Source organism: Vicugna pacos, chromosome 10, assembly GCF_048564905.1.
Source record: "Vicugna pacos chromosome 10, VicPac4, whole genome shotgun sequence".
NCBI lineage: Eukaryota > Metazoa > Chordata > Mammalia > Artiodactyla > Camelidae > Vicugna > Vicugna pacos.
In genome coordinates, this window is record NC_132996.1 from 10022984 (window position 1) to 10041553 (window position 18570).

The following is an 18570-nucleotide window of genomic DNA, read 5'->3' on the forward strand; positions in this document are numbered from 1 at the left end:
TCTCTCTTTCTCAGTGTCTCTGTTTCTCTGGGCCTCCCTGCCTCTCTGCAGGGAGAGGACTTTAAAAAAGTATCTTTCTCCAGGTTACAGCTTTGCTTCAATCTCTCATTCACTTATTCATTCATCCGTTCATTCAATCAATATCAACTGCATACCTTCTGGGCACCATCCACCAGACTTGGAGATTCTGAGAGCGAACAAAACTGGCAAAAATTCTTTCTCTCCGGGAACTTATCATGGAACAGGCACTTGTATATATCTTTCTGGCGTTCCAGTTTTACCTCTCAAGGTGTTTTCCCATTGATGATTTTAACCTCCCCAAGCCAAAAAGATTTTATAAATGAGTACTGCTCACCACCCAATAGGCCAATAAATTAGAGACGAGGTGTTGAGGTGAGGAATGATGACTATCTGGAAAGCCAGAAGACCAAGAAGACGGGGGACTAACATCCTGGAGAACCATTTTACCCAAGTCAGAATTCAGGCTCCTTTTATACTAAAAAGGGGAGGGGATGTTGTTGGTTGTTACAAACTTCTAGGTGTCAGAATCCTTTGTTCTTGCAGCTGTCCATCTAGATCAGTCACTATGTTTCTATAAACCTCCAACAAGACAAATGATATTCTCTATTCTGCAACTTTTTGTCTCTATATGAATGGGAAAGTATTTTATCCTCAAAGGTCAGAGCCTTGAGAATAGGCTCTCCTGTCTATTTCAGGCTATAGACAACATTCTTTTACAAAAGGTGCAGAACCAGCATGACTCAGCACAGGAAACAGCACAGGGTTAGAGCTAAAGAAACAGATCTAACGTGGAGTCAGATTTGTTCTTCCCTATTACAGTTTCAGTGTGTGAGCTCATCACTGGTCTGATACGTGGCGCCTCCCTATTCAGCAGCCTGAGTGGACTGGTCCCACACTCAGTCACTTATCTACAGGCATCAGTGTAACTGGCAGGCACGTTGAGGCTCCTTGGATTTCCCAATACAAAGGCTCAATGCGAAATGAAAACTTCAAAGAGCAAATGCAGCTTGAGAGAGGAGGCTGGGACAGCAGGGAAAGCTTAATGAAGGATCTTGGATCTTGGACCTTGGCCTGAGCCTTTGAAGGAAAGATAGGGCTTGGTGAGGTGAGAAGGGCATCACAGGGGAAGGAAATGACATGCGCCGAAGTAGCTCATGTATATAAAATAGATAAGGAACGGGATCCTACTGTAGAGCACAGGGAACTATATTCAATACCTTGTAACAGCCTATAATGAAAAAGAACATGGAAAGGAATATAACTGAGTCACTATGCTATAAAGCAGAAATTAACACAGCATTATAAACTGACTATACATCCATAAAAACTTTTTTTTTAAGTAGCTCATGGTGTATGGACAACAATACAATAGTGAGGGCTCCTCCCAGAGCAGAGTGCTTTCTGTATGGCAACGAGCACTCGAGCCTGGATTACACTGAATTCAGATGTTTGAAGAGATGGGAGTTTACGCATCTTGTGGCAACTTCTTGAACGGCGATGATGCAGATGAAAATTGGACATGATTTCCGAGGCCATAGATTTGGGCTCTTAATCTAGTAGCCGTGTATAGAACCCCTCTGCACTTCCTAATTTGGACCCTGGGGTAACCGGTAGCATGGGTTTCGTGACGAGTGGCTAATCAGAGTTGTAGTCTTTAGTCTTGGGACAGAGTGAAGCTAATTCCAAATGGAAGATTGACTATCACGTCACTTTCATGATTCCAGAAGCAGAATAAAATAAAGCCTAAGAAATAGAACCATTCTATTTCACTGTCCTTCTATGGTATATAAACTCTTGACCAAGGAGTAACTTAGGGTGATAACTTCCCCCTTTCCCAAAAGCTGTCTTATTCCTTTTATACATGTGCTGTGATGACCGTCTCTTTATTTGCTCTTAGACCCAAAGGCAGGTTCAGAGTTGATAAGTGATTGTAAATTGCTATGAAAGAGGAGCTGACCTGCTGTTATGAACTAATACAATTATCTTCTTGTTCTTAGGTGGCTCATCGGCAGTGAGTTTAAACTCTAACCCGGCTTTGGCAAACCCAGTTTCAACACACACCATTTTAACTCCAAATTCCAGCCTCATGTCTACTTCTCATGGGACAAGAATGCCATCCTTATCCACAGCAGTTCAGAACATAGGGATGTATGGGACCCTGCCTTGCAGTCAACCTGGCACGTACAACATCACTTCAGGAATGAGTCAGCTGACCCCACAGAGAAACCCAAACCAACTGCTAGCAAATCAAAACAGCCCTCTGATGCCACGGCCGCCTACTTTAGGGTCCAGTAATAATAATAACGTGGCCACTTTTGGAGCTGGATCCATTGGCAATTCACAGCAATTAAGACCAAATTTAACCCACAGTATGGCCAGCAGGCCTGCCCAGAGGACGTCGAACGTGATGGTCACATCCAACACGGCGGCACCAAACTGGGCCTCTCAAGAAGCAACAACCAAGCAGCAGGAGGCGCTGAAGTCCGCAGGAGTCCGCTTCCCCGCGGCTACGCCTGCGGCCTACACCCCGAACCAGTCACTGCAGCAGACTGCAGCTAGCCAGCAATTTGCCCAGAGAGCGGTTGCTCCTCCTAGTCAGTTAACGCCAGCGGCGCAAATGAGACCCATGAGCCAAATGAGCCAGACATTAAACGGACAGACCATGGGTCCACTCAGAAGTCTGAATCTCAGACCCAATCAGCTCAGCACACAGATTTTGCCGAATTTGAACCAGTCAGGCACGGGGTTGAGTCAGTCGAGGACAGGCATAAGCCAGCCACCATCCCTGACGCCCGGCACTTTCCCTTCACCCAACCAAAGTTCCAGGGCTTTTCAAGGAGCTGACCATGGCAATGACTTAGCTTTTGACTTTCTCAACCAACAGACTGATAACATGGGCCCCGCCCTAAACAGTGATGCTGACTTCATTGATTCCTTATTGAAGACAGAGCCTGGTAATGATGACTGGATGAAAGACATCAATCTTGATGAAATCTTGGGGAACAACTCCTAAAGGCGGAAAGGGAGACAATTCGCAGACTCCAAGCATGCAAAGGCAGTATTTCATGAGGACTCCGTGAAGGCCAAACGGTTGACTTTCACTTGGACTCCTATGATACCTTGGCTGAAACGTGGAAAGCAGGAAGTAACTGTAGCAGCGAGCATTTTGGTCCAAATGCTCGTTTTAAATCTCAAACCTGAACGTAAAACATTGGGGTCACTTTTCCCTGTCGAAACTCCAGGACACAGTATCCAGTTTACCCAAACAGAGCTGTGATGTTGATGTGTAATTAGTTGTGTAAAATGGGCTTCCCAAGCTCCTCTTTGCCCTGAAGGGAAAGTCATAGAACCCGTAGCTGGTTTAACCCCCATGTCACGCAGAGGTACTAGTTCCAAGCCACAAGCTACAAATCCCCTCATTTGCTCTAATTGATACATAAGTGTGGTTTAATCTCTCTACTCTGTTTTTTTCATTTAGGTTTTCTAAAACTTCCAGGGTAGATCAAAATGCTGTAGGTTTGTTTAGAGTACCCAAACAGTGTCCTAAGTCAAGGAAAAATGGAGAGCCCAGAGAACATTCAGTGGACGACAGATTTTCTTCCCCAGATTCACCCCCTCACTTTTTCACTTTTCCCACACGTCCTCCACTTCAGCGAGATGCTGTGTCTAGTGATGAAACAAGAACGCAGAGCTGTCCAACTTTATTTGGACTTCCACAACCAATTTCTGAATCCAGCTTCTGAGTCTTAGCTACAATCATGACCTGTGGCTAATCATACTGAAATATTAGTGCACACCTGTCTGCATCAGATTTCACTGTTTAAAAAAGAAAACCCTCCACTGGGCATTGCTCTAAGGAAGATGTATTTGACCACAGATAACTTGGTCTTATTGTGATGATGCCTGCTGGTTAGCTCCCAAGCTGAGTGGGAATTCGAGCCCTCTCTGCTTATTTTGATGACCAGAGACTGATTTGTAAGAAAAGGAAGTTTGGAGACCAAAACGGAGATGAGAAGGTATCACGTTTTGGTTGAAGAAAACAAAAGATCAGGACCAGGGACAGCAGGTACCGGCGGGCGCAAATCTATTTCATGGGGTTTGAGGGAAGGCATCATTGAGAGGAAAAACAATCTGCCTTTATTTGGACACATTATTTGGGTGAACAACTGAATAGAATGTGCTGTTAGTTGCCATCTATTCATTCTTCTGTCCCCGATGTGATGAATCATTGCCACATGCTAGATGGGCCCATCGTATCCAGGTTTTCTCCCTCAGGGCTGAGCATTGTATCAAAGAAGAAGGTCCTGTTGAGTCATGTAACAGAGCAGCTGTAAAATGGGGACGATGTGGGCTGATGTGGGATGTATGCGAAATAGCACTATCATTTTCCTCATTCCAGAGGAACACGGGTTACCGCCAGCCTTCTTAGCCATACACTCACATATTCAATTATCAAATGATATTTAACTGAAGTCATCTAATTACTCTTTAAATACCTGTTCTAAAAAGAACACATTTGGAGAGTTCTGCAAAGCCCTCTCCCAATCGTTACAATGTCTAGAAGCACTCTTCCTTTGACACAATACCAACATCACTGGCCTGGAATCGTTTCTGCGCTAGGTTGTAAATATATATAAATGACTTGTTTTGTAAACTTTTGTAAAGAATATTTTGGTAGAAATCCTTAAAGCATATTCTTTGGGTTATATTTATACATATGTGAAATAAATATACTATCAAAAGGTTATATTTTATACAAAAAGTAAATTGTTACCTTTTGTATGCTAATATACAAAGTTTTGTATAATAGGATGGTTTATTTTTAGCTCTACACTTAAACCGTAGGTGGTCAAGTGGGAACTTTTGAAAACTATCAAGAGGCTTGTGAGGCAGATTTCTATTCTGAAACCTCAATAAGAAAGCATTCCAGGTTTCAATTCTTTCCTTTTTTTTTTTTTTCTGCTCCCGAATTCTTTTTGAAACCCATAGTTCTTGTGTCTTGTTGGATTATTCTGCTGTGCACATTGTACTGGTCCTTGTTGCATGTGGCCTACTGTGTGTTTTCCCATTTTATAAAACAGCGTTTCTCCATGCGGAAAAGCAAGGAAAACGTTATGTACATACAAACACTTTTCTTTTATGGCTCCTCCATGTTACTGTATATATCTGCCAGCACTTCCCAGTTACACGCCTATGATTCAGCTTATTTTTGCCCTAACATAGTCTGTTTTGTAGTAGCTATCAAATTTAAGAGATCAAGCAATCAGAATGTTTGGATTTTCCTAATGTGAATTTCATAATTAATGTCTATTTATTCAGCTATTCATTAAAATACAGGATTCTTTGGGGAAAAAAAATGGTGGAGTCTATAGTTTCTGTTTGTTGGCAGCCTATTACCAAAGATGACGTAATTTCCCTGAAAGCTGAGATAATGACGATTTGATAGATGTGACCAAAACTCCAGAATTTACAACGTAAAAGCTATTGGAATACAATCTCCCTTTTATAGAAATACCAGACTACTTAACTGTCAGCATTGTTTATCATTCTGACATAGTATACAGGAGGTAGAAGTAATTTTTCTTTTTTTCTTTTTTAATTCAAAGACTAGATAGTAATTGAAGCAAAGAAGTCATTCTTGGCTTTGTGTTAAGCCCACTGGCGATCGGTAACTCTGCTCTAAGTGGATGCACTAATATTACTTGCATTACTGTAACTGTACCCCAAACTGTAAAGATGTCAACTTGTAAAACAAGTATTTTGTATGGTGTGTCATTTCCTGTGTTAAAAAAAAATAGTTAAAAAAATTTCAGAAGTGGTTCTCTTGTATGAAATCCCGCTTTCAGTCACCAACCATATTGTGGTTCTATCACAGAAAGTTCAGAAAACTACTGACAGTGATGGGCAAGTTTCTTCTCCAGGAAGCTTCCGGCGCTGGTAAAATGCTGACTTGTCTCATTTCACTGTTCTTTGCTTCGCTTAGAAAGTTTGTATTAGGACCCCATATGCACAGCAGCTACTAAATACTCGAGAAACACTGCCTGATTCTGAGGCTCAGTGGGTCTTTGCCTGGCCTGCTGTGTGGCCTTTGGCCAAACCAGGCTGAGTGAACATGGGGCCAGGTAAACACAGCCTCCCTCGGCAGATTTACACAGTCCTCCTTGGGAGTCAAGGAGATTGAGAGAAAGATGGGCATTGGTAGGAGGCCAGGGGAACCATTCTACCCAATTTTCTTGCTCCACTGCTGACATGTGTTGTTCCATTGCCCCTTTGCCCTCTGCCAAAGATGTGTGACATCATCCTTATTAGCGTTATTAATGGAGCAATAATAAAATTGGTATTTTATATAGTGCCTGTCCAATGATTCTGGAAAGTTGTAAACAAACAAAAAATTAACATCAGGAAAAATAAATAAAAGGCACACAAATTAAGAGAAAGAAATGTGTAATTCTAGAATTGCCTGTGAATCCTAGGATATACCCATGGAAGGATACCTGAGAGGAAATGAGAGTAAAAGTGAGTGCAAAAGAGAGAAAACAGCTCAGTGTCTTCCTCCTCTGCACCCCAAAGTCACTACAAATTGTTAAACGTTCCATCTGCCACTTGCATTTTGTGTCTCTGGGACTGTGTTTCCTCACTCAGAGAGGGCTGGGGGCTGAGACAGCGCTGCATTTCTTCCCAAATCTAAAACTCTGGGGTTGATTTTTTTCCCAAAATTAAGTGGAAACTTAACCAAAAAGACTCGAATCTTCATCATTTTTAAAGAAATCACTGTTCATGCAACTTTTGAAAATGTTCAGATTGTCAGTCAACTTGATTTAGCAAAGCATCCCATTCTCATTTAAAATTAAATCATAGGAAAATGACACTTCATCAGAAGTAAGCCAGAACTGGTCTGCTGACACACAGAAAGGCAATGTGGCTGTAAGGTGCCCACTGACTAAACGCAAGTCCTGAAGATTACAAGCTGGAAGGCGGTATTACATGGTGATTTGCTTGTGAGATCATAGAATTTTGTAAAGAAAATATTTGCCTACCAGGGAGGGGAAAACTTTGAGTAGTAGACTCCCTTGGGTGTATGTTAATGAACTCTTGTGAGTTGTGCACAGCAGTATAACATGTTTTAAATACACTCCCTAAGTTACTATAGTAGATGAGGTACAGAGAACATCCTACTATCAACTTCATTGGCAATAATAACGTAACTAAAACACTGCACCACAAGAATTAAGAAACCGTACTGACCTTAGAGTCCTAAAACTAAATGCTCTTGTCCCTGACCTGCATGCAATAATATTAGAAGGGCTTTTGGGAGGGAGGGTGTAGCTCAGTGGTAGAGCGCGTGCCTAGCATACACGAGGTCCTGGGTTCAATCCCTCGGTTAAAAAATAAATAAAACTAATTACCTCCCCTAACAAATAAATAAATAAATATTTTTTAAAGGGGAGGAGCTTTTGTTTGTCTACATAAACAGCATTTTAAGCTTGCTTTTTACACAACGGAAGCCGTCATTAGCTCCAGCATGAAGATACAGTCTTTATAACACTTAGAGTTCTTTCAGTAAAAGAAAGAGAGAGAGAAAGACTAATTTATAAGATTGTATAAGCACATAGAAGCTTGTTTGTTCTTTCAGCAAAAGGGGGAGAAGGAGGAAGGGAGAAAGAAGGAAAGAAAACATATTTCAAACAGGCTCAGAGAAAGGAATCTGGTGGACATAACTGAAAAGGAGGTAGTTCTGGGTTTGGGCCCAGCTGAATCCTGCAGGTCAACCATGTCATCAAGACTTGGTCCTCTTCTGTCTCTCACCTTTGCTTCCCCGTGTCTGAGCTCCACTCTCGGGCAGGCCCTGTGTTCATGGTGGCAAGAGGGTAACTAGAAGCTCCAGACCTTTATCCTCGTATGGCCAAGCCCAGCAAGAACAACAGGCGACACCTCCCTTTCAAAATACCCAACTGATCACCTCACTAGCTCTGATTAGGGCGCGCGCCCATCCTGCGGCCGGCACCTTGGCCGGGGAGGTGCCGTGCTCTGACTGACTTGGCCTGAGTGAAGCGCCTACCCCCGGAGACAGAGGTAATGCTAGTACTGCCAAACCATATGGACTGAAAGTGGAAAAGCGGTGATTGCCCAAAGGGAAACCGGGTCACTATTGTCAGGAAACAAAAAGAGGAAGGAAGGAAGAAAGGGAGGGAGCGGTGAAGGGAGGAAGAGAGAAAGAGAGATAAATGAAAACACAAATGTCGACTGTAATGTTCTGGCTGCTTTACTTCCACACACACTGTTTTTCCCACAGTTTTGATTTCAAAACCTCACTAACCACTCAAACACACTCACCTGCTCCCCGTCAGGAGGCAATCCCAAATCTCATCTACTTGACAGCATCCACAACCCTGTCCGGCACACCTAGGTGAGACCGACTCCTTCCTGCAGGTCAAAATGAACTAGCAATGCTTATCCAGCGCTCACTTCAGCAGCATGGATACAAAAAATAAAATAAATTGGAACGATACAGGGAAGATTAGCATTGGCCCTGTGAAAGTATGACAAATTCGTGAAGCGTTCTCTATACAAAAATAAAAGGTGTTTATCCATTCCCAGTGTGTTCAGGTGGAGTGAGAACAGGATGATGGTAATAAAAAGTTCTGTTGGGAGAGAAGCTAGCATGTATAGATTACATCCTGAACAAGAAGAATGAGGACTTTTCTGCTCCGAGCATTCAGTTAAACGGCCTGGGGAGGAGAAGCGTTCACTACTCCCCTCGTTCCGCAGGATGCGTGCCAGTTGCACTTAACATGGGGATTAACTGCCCCTTCCTCGGGGGTTTATTACATCAGGTGCTGGGGAGGGGCCGAGGGGGTCAGACTTACTCAGGTCCCGGTTATATCTCCTGCTACAGCCTGCATCTGTCTGACCCTGTGTGGTAATTTTAGTTTAGGACTGAGAAGCTAAGTCCTTTTCAAAAAGTGTCATTAGTTTCTAGCCAGGGCAACGAAACTTCAAATAGTCCAAGTGTCAGAGAAACAGCGAATTGGTTACACAGGTGACGATGAGCTGAGACGGTGAAGAGGGAGCGGTGAGGCCATGCTGAGATAAGCAAAAGCAGGAAGCCACTACCACTCCTCGGATGGAGAGACAAAAGAAAGGGGGCCGGAATCAACACAGATGTTGCAAATTTGCAGACCTGCCTGGTAGGAGTCGGGTCCAGCGAGGAGTTTCAGCTGCTGACAGAGACGCCACTCAGGCCCGAGAGGGAGGAGAAGGAATTCTCTCCGCTCCTGTCCCCTTCCCCTCTCCAGACACTGCAGCTCGTTGGCTGAACTCAGCGGGACTCAGCTCACCCAGAAGACCTGGGAACACAGCCCGGAGCATTACAGATCAGAGGAGAAAAAGGTAAGGGGTAAATTTGCCAATAAGCAGGCCCAGGGCTGATACAACATGCTTGCAGATTCCTTGGCCTAACAACCTAGAGCAAAACACAACTTTCTCAGCAAAGCCTGACTTTCTTCCTTCTCTGCTTTCAGGTACATTCATTCTAATCTAAATGTGGTCTGTTTACTCTACAACGACATCAATTAGGTGTCTGTTCAGCTGTTAAGTATGTGAAACCTCAACTAAAAAAACTTCTTTTTTTAAACTACCATTGACTCTTAGAAATATGTTTTTTCAATTTTCTTATCTGTAAAAGTAGGTTATCATTTGCAGCTGATGTAAAGAGAAAGTATTATATCATATAATTGTCAGCATCTTTTTTCTTTCTTAGTGTTGGGTAGCATACTGGTGTGTTTGACCATCGATGACATCTTAGATTTGATGAAATGTACTATTTGCCTCATGCAACAAGGGGTCTGAGATGCAGTAATACAATTCTATCAGGTCCCCATGTTGTTGGTAGATGTAACTGGTGTGCCAGGTTCCTGTCCTGTCCCAGAAAGAATTCAGAGACAAGATGCGGAGGTTAAGTAAAGTGGGGATGTATTAAAGGATGGATAGTACGCTCTCAAGGGGAGAGCAGGCAGGCTCAGGTAAGGAGCTGCCCTGAGTTTCTTTGGCAAGTCAGTTACATAGGCTGTAAAAATGAAGGGATGCAATATTCATTGGGGAAGGAAGGGTCTGGGGTCATATTCCCTGATTTTCATCCCAACTCCACCTTCTCAAAGGGAGGAAGGATTTTTGTCCTTATTTAGTCTGGATCGGAAGTGTCATGGCATCAGTGCATGATGCGTATTTCTGATCTGCAAGGCTAATTTTATTGAAATAAGGGCATAATGAGCAAAAGTTACTTTCGGACCCTGGAGATTCCTGCCTTTCCCACCTTTCTTTGTTGGCCTCCAGGCTGCTCATCACCCCAAAAGGTGTGACCGCTTATCAGCCCAGAGGTTCCTGCTTTTCTTTCTCTGACCAGGGTCCCCTGTTGTTTACATGGTGTAGGGATTCCTGCCTTTGGCCCGTGCCCTTCCTTTTTGCCTAGTTCCTGCCATTTTGTCTGTGTCCCCTTTCTCTGCTCACATCTAGCTATCTGCCTGCTCTAACACCCAGGCTATTTCTAGCTTTCATTTTTGCCATGAGGAAGCACAGAAATCTTCCTCATTCTTATCACCTCCTGGTGACAAGATAGTTATCTCAGGCTCAACTCTGAATGTTCCAAGCTGGAAAAAATGGAAAGGGAAAATTAATGAGGGGTAGAAAGTGTTGTTTATAGCAAATCTTTACCTTTCCATTTGGGAAAGGTCACACTACCCAGAGACTTCTACCATATCTCATCAGCCATGACTGTGTCTGCGGCCTGAGAAACTAGGTGTCAAGTTTAGAATTATAGCCCCTGTAGTAGAGGATGGCAAGGGAGCAGGTGGTTGGAAATGATCGTATATTAAAGCATAAAGACGTGCATGGGAATGATAAACATACAATTCAAGATGTTGATTATCTTGGAGGGATTATGGGGAAATGTGATTGAGAAGGTATACACTAGGGACGTCAATTCTGCTGTTTTCTAAGCTGAATGAAGACTACATGGTTGTTATTTGTAATGCCTTTTTGTATATCTGAAATAGATTATTAGAAATGAAATGGAAGCAAAGTTAAATTATTTGGAGTTTTCACTAAAGGCATTCTGCTGTGAAGAAGTGAATAAATAAATACAGATTGATTTAGATTTACAGCAGTGTGCAGGTAAGATACACTGAAAGGCCCTCCTGACTAAAATAACTAAAATGCTGAATTTTAAAATCAAAAGAAAGATTCCGAAAGTTACTAAAAAGCTACCAAAACCAAAACAAAACCAAAAAAACCCCATGTGCTGTTGGCATAAGCATAGACATAAAGATCCATGGAGTAGAAATGAGCATCCAAAAAATCAACTCTCACATTTATAGTCAAATGATTTTTGAGAATGCCAGGACAATCCAAGGGGGAGAACAGTCTTTTCAAAAATAGGGCAACTGGATATCCCCATGCGAAAGAATGCTGTTGGACTCCTACCTCACACCATATACAGAAATGAACTCAAAATGGTTCACAAGACCTAAATTGAGAAATAAAACTATAAAGTTCTTAGAAAAAAAAACCAGATGTAAATCTTCATGATCTTGGATTAGGGGATGGTTTCTTAGATATGACACCAAGCACAAGCAAAAACAAGAAAAATAGATAAAGTGGACTTTATCAAAATAAAAACTTTTGTAATGCAAGACCACTATCAATAAAGTGAAAAGATTAGGGATCTCTAGAGAAAAAGAACCACAGAATTAATAGGATATAGATAGATACAGATATATACATACATATATAATATGTATATAAAACCACTGAATGAGGCACCTAAAGGGATAAATTTTATGGTCAGTGATTTAAATCACAAGAAAACTATTTTAAAAATAGATTTTAAAAAAATTTTAAAAATAGATCAGTTAGTTATCACCAAAGTAAACAATATGCCATGCCCAGAAATAAAGTAAAACCAGGAGTCCTCGTACGTAAGCAAGTGTCAATACCACCCTTGGCCCTGACACTTTCTGTTGAACTTGGAGACCTTGAACTTGCATCCTGGCAACTTCACAGGGTGTGGGGACAGGATATACAGGCTAGGGCACGCTCAAGGTGAGGAGTCTAATTAAAAGACCTCCTATGAAAACCTGGTAATCCAAAGGAATATAACCACAGAGTGAGGGTGCAAATGAAATAAACCCTGCTCTATTGCACAAGGAAAAATTCTTCCTTGAAAACCAATAATCAAAAGTCAGCATGCATATGAGTGCAGGTTTGTATTTATAAAAACTCTGAAGTGTAGAATTTTTTTTGACTTGTCTTCAGGTTGGGTATACCCTTAGGGAAAAGATAGAAAAAAATTCAATGCCTCTTAGGGGGTCTTCAAAAAAATCTCCACAAAGTTTCAAAGAAAACCAGCATCAGATCCATTATCAAAAATCACCAAATACACACATGAACAAAGCATCATGACTGAGAACCAGCATAAGCGACAGACAGCAGAAGACCCAGATGTTGGAAATACCTACATTTGATACATTTCAAGAAATAAATACAAGCTTAAAAATATCAGCACTGTTTCTCGTGAATGTAGAATATTCTTTTTAAGCATCACAGAATATTCATAAAAATTGATAATATACATCATAAGACAGCCTTGTTAAATTTCAGATGATAAGTATTATACTGCCCACATTCACCATCCCCAATTCACTTAAGTTAGAAATGAATTCAAAAAAATAATTTGGAAAACTCCATTCACTTGGAAATTTTTTTAAAAATCTAAGCAACTCATGGGTCAATGAAAAACTGTAATAAACTATAGAAAATGCTTATAATTAAATAACAGTAGAAACTGTATGTTGCTTAAGGAGTTCTTGGAGAGAAATTTGTTCTCTTAATTGCTTTTTATTAGAAAAAAGAAGCTTAGAATGAATTTTAAATTCAAACTTGAAAAGTGAGAAATCTAAAGAAAGTAAGGGTAAATAAGAAAAGAAAAAAATTTAATTAATAAAAATAAAAGCAAAAACAAACATGCAATTGAGACAATTAACAAAATCAAAAGTTGAGTCTTTAAAGACATTAATTATTGAACTACTGGAGAGTGATTAAAGGAAAATAAGAGAAGAAAAACTCATTAGGAATTAAGAAGAAATATAACTATTAAAACTGTAAGGATTAAGCAGATAATAGATATTGTGAATCAATATGGCAATAAATTTGAAAATTTAGAAGTAGTGAATGAATTACCACAAAATACAATTCATCAAAACTCGTTTGAGAAAAAATAGAGAACTTCAATAACATTAAAGCAGTTGGGTGGGAAACCTGTTCAAAATCTGACTATAAGGAAAACAGCAGGACAAAGCAACTTAGCAGGAATATTTTACTAAATAGTCAAAGAATAGTTCAGTTCAATTTTACATGGATTTTTCCAGAGAACTGAAAAAGAAGTAACACTTTCCAACCCACTCTTTGAAGCTGGCATAACCTTGATGCCAAAACAGGACATGGATGGAAGGCACATGATGGGAAAATTACAGACTGGCCACGATCATGAATATAGTTTTGAAAATCTCTAAACCAAATTTTAGCCAGCACAACCCTGTAGTATGTAAAACACAGAGTACATTATAACCAAGTTGGGTCTCCCCAAGGAATACAAGTTTAGTTTAATATCTAAAAGTTGATGGGAACAAGACAAAGATATCCACCACCATCACATCACTCCCTCTCAGTCTACTCAGTGCAAAAAAAAAAAAAAAAAAAGAAAAAGACAAAGAGATAAAGCACATCAACATTTCATAGGGAGGACCAAAACATTATTTGGATAAGCACAAATAGGTATGATTACCTATTTAGAAGACTCCCAAAGAATCCAACAAGTTTTCTTGATAACAAATTGTTACATAGAAGCAATTTTATACACAATACTAGCTATTAAAAAGTATAACTGGAAAAACTTATCATTCACAATAACATCAAAAACAAAAAATTAGCATATATAAATACAGCTCTATAAGAATAAATTATCAAACTCAAATAAAAAACATTTTAAAAAGCCTAATAAATCATACTATGCTCTTGGAAAGGAAGATTCTATATTTTATTTTATTTTATTTTATTTAGGTTTATGTCCCGGCTAATTTTATTTTATTTGACTTTTTTTTTTAATTGAAGTATAGTCAGTTTACAGTGTTGTGTTAATTTCTGGTGTACAGCATATGATTCAGTTTTTTGTATTTTCATTTTCATATTCTCTTTCACTATAGGTATTGAATATAGTTCCCTGTGCTATAGTAGGACCTTGCTGTTTATCTATTTTATATATAGCAGTTAGTATCTGCAAATTTTAAACTCCTAATTTATCCCTCCATCCCTCCTTTTGCTGCTGATAACCACAAGTTTGTTTTCTGTCTGTGAGTCTGTTTCTGTTTTGTAAGTAAGTTCATTTGTCTCATTTTTTTAGATTCCACATACAAGTGAATATAGTGTCATATAGTATTTTTCTTTCTCTTTCTGGCTTACTTCACTTAGTATGATGATCTCCAGGTCCATCCATGTTGCTGCAAATGGCATTATTTTATTCTTTTTTATGGTTGAGTTGGATTTCATTGTATATATATATATACCACATCTTCTTTATCCAATTATCTGTTGGTGAATATTTTGATTTCTTCCCTGTCTTGGCTATTGTAAATAGTACTGCTGTGAACATGGGTGTGCCTGTATCTTTTAGAATTAAAGTTCTTTCTGGATATATGCCCAGGAGTGGGATTGCTGGATCATATAGTAAGTCTAGTTTTAGTTTTTAAAGGAATTTCCATACTGTTTTCCATTATGGCTGCACCACACTACATTTTCACCAACAGTGTAGGACAGTTCCCTTTTCTCCACACTCTTTTCTCCTATTGTTTGTGGAAGAGTCTTTATTTTAATGTCTCCAACTTTATCTGGTGCAGAGGGATTTGCTAGGATACCTCTTGGTGCTTCCACGCCCAATGTTAATAATATAAAGGCAACTGCCACAATCTTAAAAATGGCAAGGTAACCAAGGATTCAGGTGCCTCAAGGATGAAGGGCTGGGTCACCCCACCAACGCAAGTTCCAAGAGAATTTCTGACCAAGAGATATCTACAATGGGTGGTAAAAGAGATGATGAATTTTAATTATAGCCTTAGGACCAACTATAGCCTTAAGGGCTGTACTTTGTCCCATTAACTCACCAATTGTTAAGCCCTTGATTATTTTTCCTGTTTTCAGGGAACTGCATCTTGAACCTTGAAAAATCAGTGAGAGGATAAAGTGAACACGGTGTGGGCTGAGTGGATCTGAGTGGTACAAGGGATGCATTGTAGCAGATCCAAAAAGAGCCCTACCATTTCCTCTAAACCTATCCTGGAGAGCGCCTGTGCAAGATGATTGCCTCCTCCATGTGTCTGCCTGGGGGCGTCTTCAGCATACTCAGCCCACACGTGGGACAAGCCACAAATGGCAGGGAGTTAAAGCCCCAGGATGACCTTCTAGGTCACAAACCAGTGTAGGACAGGAATTGGTGGATAAATATTCTAGCTTCCACCTCCCTGAGTGGATAAGTCTGATGCGTGTTTCAGGCTACCTTTCAGAGTTGCCAGCAGGAATAAGCCCACGGTGATAAGCCGCTTCTGAGCACACACTTTATCAGCTTCTCTTCTTTCTGGGTCCTCCCTCCTCACTGCTTCACAGTGCTTCCCAGAGCCACTTCCCAAATGCTGCTTATATCCAAATCTTGGTCTTAGGATCTACCTTGGAGGGAATTAAACTAAAACAAAACCCAAATGTCCATCAACAGTAAAATGGGTAAGTTGAAGTGTTGTCATAAAATGAAATGCTAGGCTGCAGTAGAAGGGACTTGGCTAAACACATCACCGTCATGTTGAGGGTAAGAGGCATGTCAGAAAAATACTTACAGTTCTATTCCATTGATTTAGTATCTTAAAAGACAAAACTAAAAATATGATTTAAAGATACATACAGGGCAGAAAATTTGGAAAGAAAGGCCAGAGAATGATTATTATGAGTCTAACAACTGCCTCTGGGATGTGGGACAGAAAGGGCTTTTAAAAAGGCGCTGGTAATATTTATTTCTTCACCTACTTATGTTACACAAGTGATGGTGATATTCTTATTCCTTAGATTATACATATGTATTTTCTTTATGCTTTGTGTATTTGATATATTTTATAATGAACTATTTTCAAATGCTGTCAAATTAGGTACCTGAAAGACGGAAGGAGGATTGCAATCAATCAGCCAGTTGGTCACTAAGGACAAGGATTTTGCACTCGGAGCGTTTTGCAACTCTCTTAAGTTTTCGTTCCATTTTAATGAAATCAGAACTGGAAATCATAGAAGGTGCATTATGTATGAGATTCATGCAAGAAAGACTTTAGAGACCTCCCATTAGCAAAACCACACCAAAAAGAAAGGCCTTGGTCCTAACATCAAAAGATTTATGTATAAAGGCACTTTATCAGCTATACAGTAAAATGTTTAAAATTAATGCTTCAAGTTAAAACATTTAATTTATGTATATGTATATATATATATATAGTGTTTGTATACATATACATAATTCTTAAATCCAATTTTATTTTCTTTTTCAAATTAACTGACCAACTAGCAGTTCTGTTTCTGTCATATAAGAAGACATCTACTCTATTAAACATTAAAGAAATGAACTAAAAATTTTAATCTGTGTAGGGCTTTGAGAACTAATGAGAGGTGAGGATAGAATAGCACAGAGTTTATGTACGTTTGAAAAATAAGCTTGATCCTTAACATTGATTCCTAAGAAAATATAAAACTTAAATATTAAGAAAGATTATCTCTGATATAAATGAATCTAACATAAATAATCTTCAAAGTAGCTTTTCCTCATTACTCATTCATATACTAACATGAAAGCAACATGTCACTTTTCAAAGCGCTGAAGAAAAAGTTAAATATATCTAAAGAGAGATAAATATATAAACCTCATTTATATGTGTATTTCCATTTGTATCATTCTGCCTTTCAACACTTACTGGAAAAATAGAAGATTGTTCTACATCTGGTCTTTTGGTTAAAGTTAGCAGGGAATTTTTATTCATCTTTGGAGTGATCAGAAGTTTTGAAGGATGTCTTAATCCTGCTCTGAGTATGTCAAAGTCGATGTCTTTGTTCATTTCACAAAAGCAAATAAGAGTGGTGGTGTGCGGATTAGATTTTGACAATTCAATCCAGATGACTTCTTTATTATGGAAAAATATTCTCCATCCTTTATCTAATCCAGAAAGTATATTCATAGAGAAGTCACTATAGCTGCATATAATACAGTTGCAAACATTAAAATTAAAGGTTATAAGAAGAAAACACAGCTGTTAAAGGGCAGTGACTGAATGAATTCATTTTAGTGTTGCATATATATGATGATGTGGATTATTCAAGATTTTCTCCAAAACTCATTTCAAAGGCTCTCACTTTAGCATTTCAAAGGTAGTGGATAACATCGGGGGGAAAAAAGTTTCACTTCTTTCAGATACAATAATAACAGAATTTGAAAGCTAAATATGCAAAGGCTTATAAAATAATGTGTACCAGGGAGATCTGAATGTCAATTGTGTGCACAGATGTCTCAGTTAGAGCATGAAATACTGGCATGTTTCATAGTAGTTTCTTTCTTGAGGAAGTCTTTTGCACTTGTGCAGTGACATGAGATCTCTTTATGACATAGAGAAAAGCTAATAATCTCACAAAAATGGGTAAAACTTGTGTCTCCCAATTTAACTGACCCTGGATGTGAGTTATTAATAATGAAGTTTTGTTTAAACAAATAAAACATTGCATCCGTGTATTTATTTGCTTTTATTTAAAAATTTTAAAACACGTTCAAGCATATTTCACCTTAGAGAAATATTTTCAAACTATTTTAAGCTCTAATGTTAAAGCATGTAGTGCTCCATTCACAAAGTCCAGAACTTTTTTAAAGTTCATTTAACTCTATCATTTTCCCAAAGATCTGGTGCCGCTTTTCCCACTGCAATATAGTCAGAAACGACTTTGTATTTCCCATTAGTCCTTTAATCATTCAATTGGCTTCAAAGATTGTAGAGCCTTGGTTAGAGAGCTCAATTTCCCACCTGTCTGTGTAGTTCTTTCTCTTGAAACCGTGCTTCCCAGAGTATATCTCTTGAACTACTAGTCTGGGGTTTTGCGACAGACACAGGGCTTCCACTGTCGAAATAGGTTGGAAAGGACTAGAATGCATTCGTAGGTCTTTAAAAGAGATACAGGTGTTTTCAGATTTTTTTCTCTAACAAACAAAACTGTTTATCTTATTTTTAAAACTGGCATTTCCTAAATTTACTTGACCTTTTTCACATAACCCCAACTGATATCCTATGGTATGGTTAAGCAAATGCTGTCCTACATAATTTAACCTAAGAGTGTATTCTGGTCGGCCTTTAAAAGAATATTTCTACAAAATGCAAACATTGATATATTTTTATTTGCAATGAAAAAATGCTTTGTTCATGTTAATAAAAA

The 18570-nt window shown here is 39.3% G+C and overlaps 1 protein-coding gene, 1 long non-coding RNA gene and 1 other non-coding gene across 4 annotated transcripts in view; 2 read left to right on the plus strand and 1 right to left on the minus strand.

Moving 5' to 3' along the window:
• MAML2 (mastermind like transcriptional coactivator 2) overlaps positions 1-6328 on the plus strand; it is a 343366-nt gene extending 337038 nt beyond the window's left edge. For both annotated transcript variants that reach the window (XM_072968935.1, XM_072968936.1), the window contains exon 5: positions 2019-6328. In XM_072968935.1, the coding sequence (XP_072825036.1) occupies positions 2019-3034 (1016 nt within the window). In that variant the 3' untranslated portion in view covers positions 3035-6328. The remainder of the gene's footprint in view (positions 1-2018) is intronic.
• LOC140698636 (uncharacterized) overlaps positions 1-18570 on the minus strand; it is a 38499-nt gene that overhangs the window by 14672 nt on the left and 5257 nt on the right. The window contains exons 2-3 of the long non-coding RNA XR_012076408.1: positions 16264-16382; positions 15623-15805 (exon numbers count right to left, since the gene is read on the minus strand). This is a non-coding gene — a long non-coding RNA (uncharacterized lncRNA). The remainder of the gene's footprint in view (positions 1-15622; positions 15806-16263; positions 16383-18570) is intronic.
• On the plus strand, positions 8488-8592 carry LOC116279331 (U6 spliceosomal RNA). Its single transcript, XR_004188694.1, has one exon. It is a non-coding gene; the product is annotated as a U6 spliceosomal RNA (small nuclear RNA).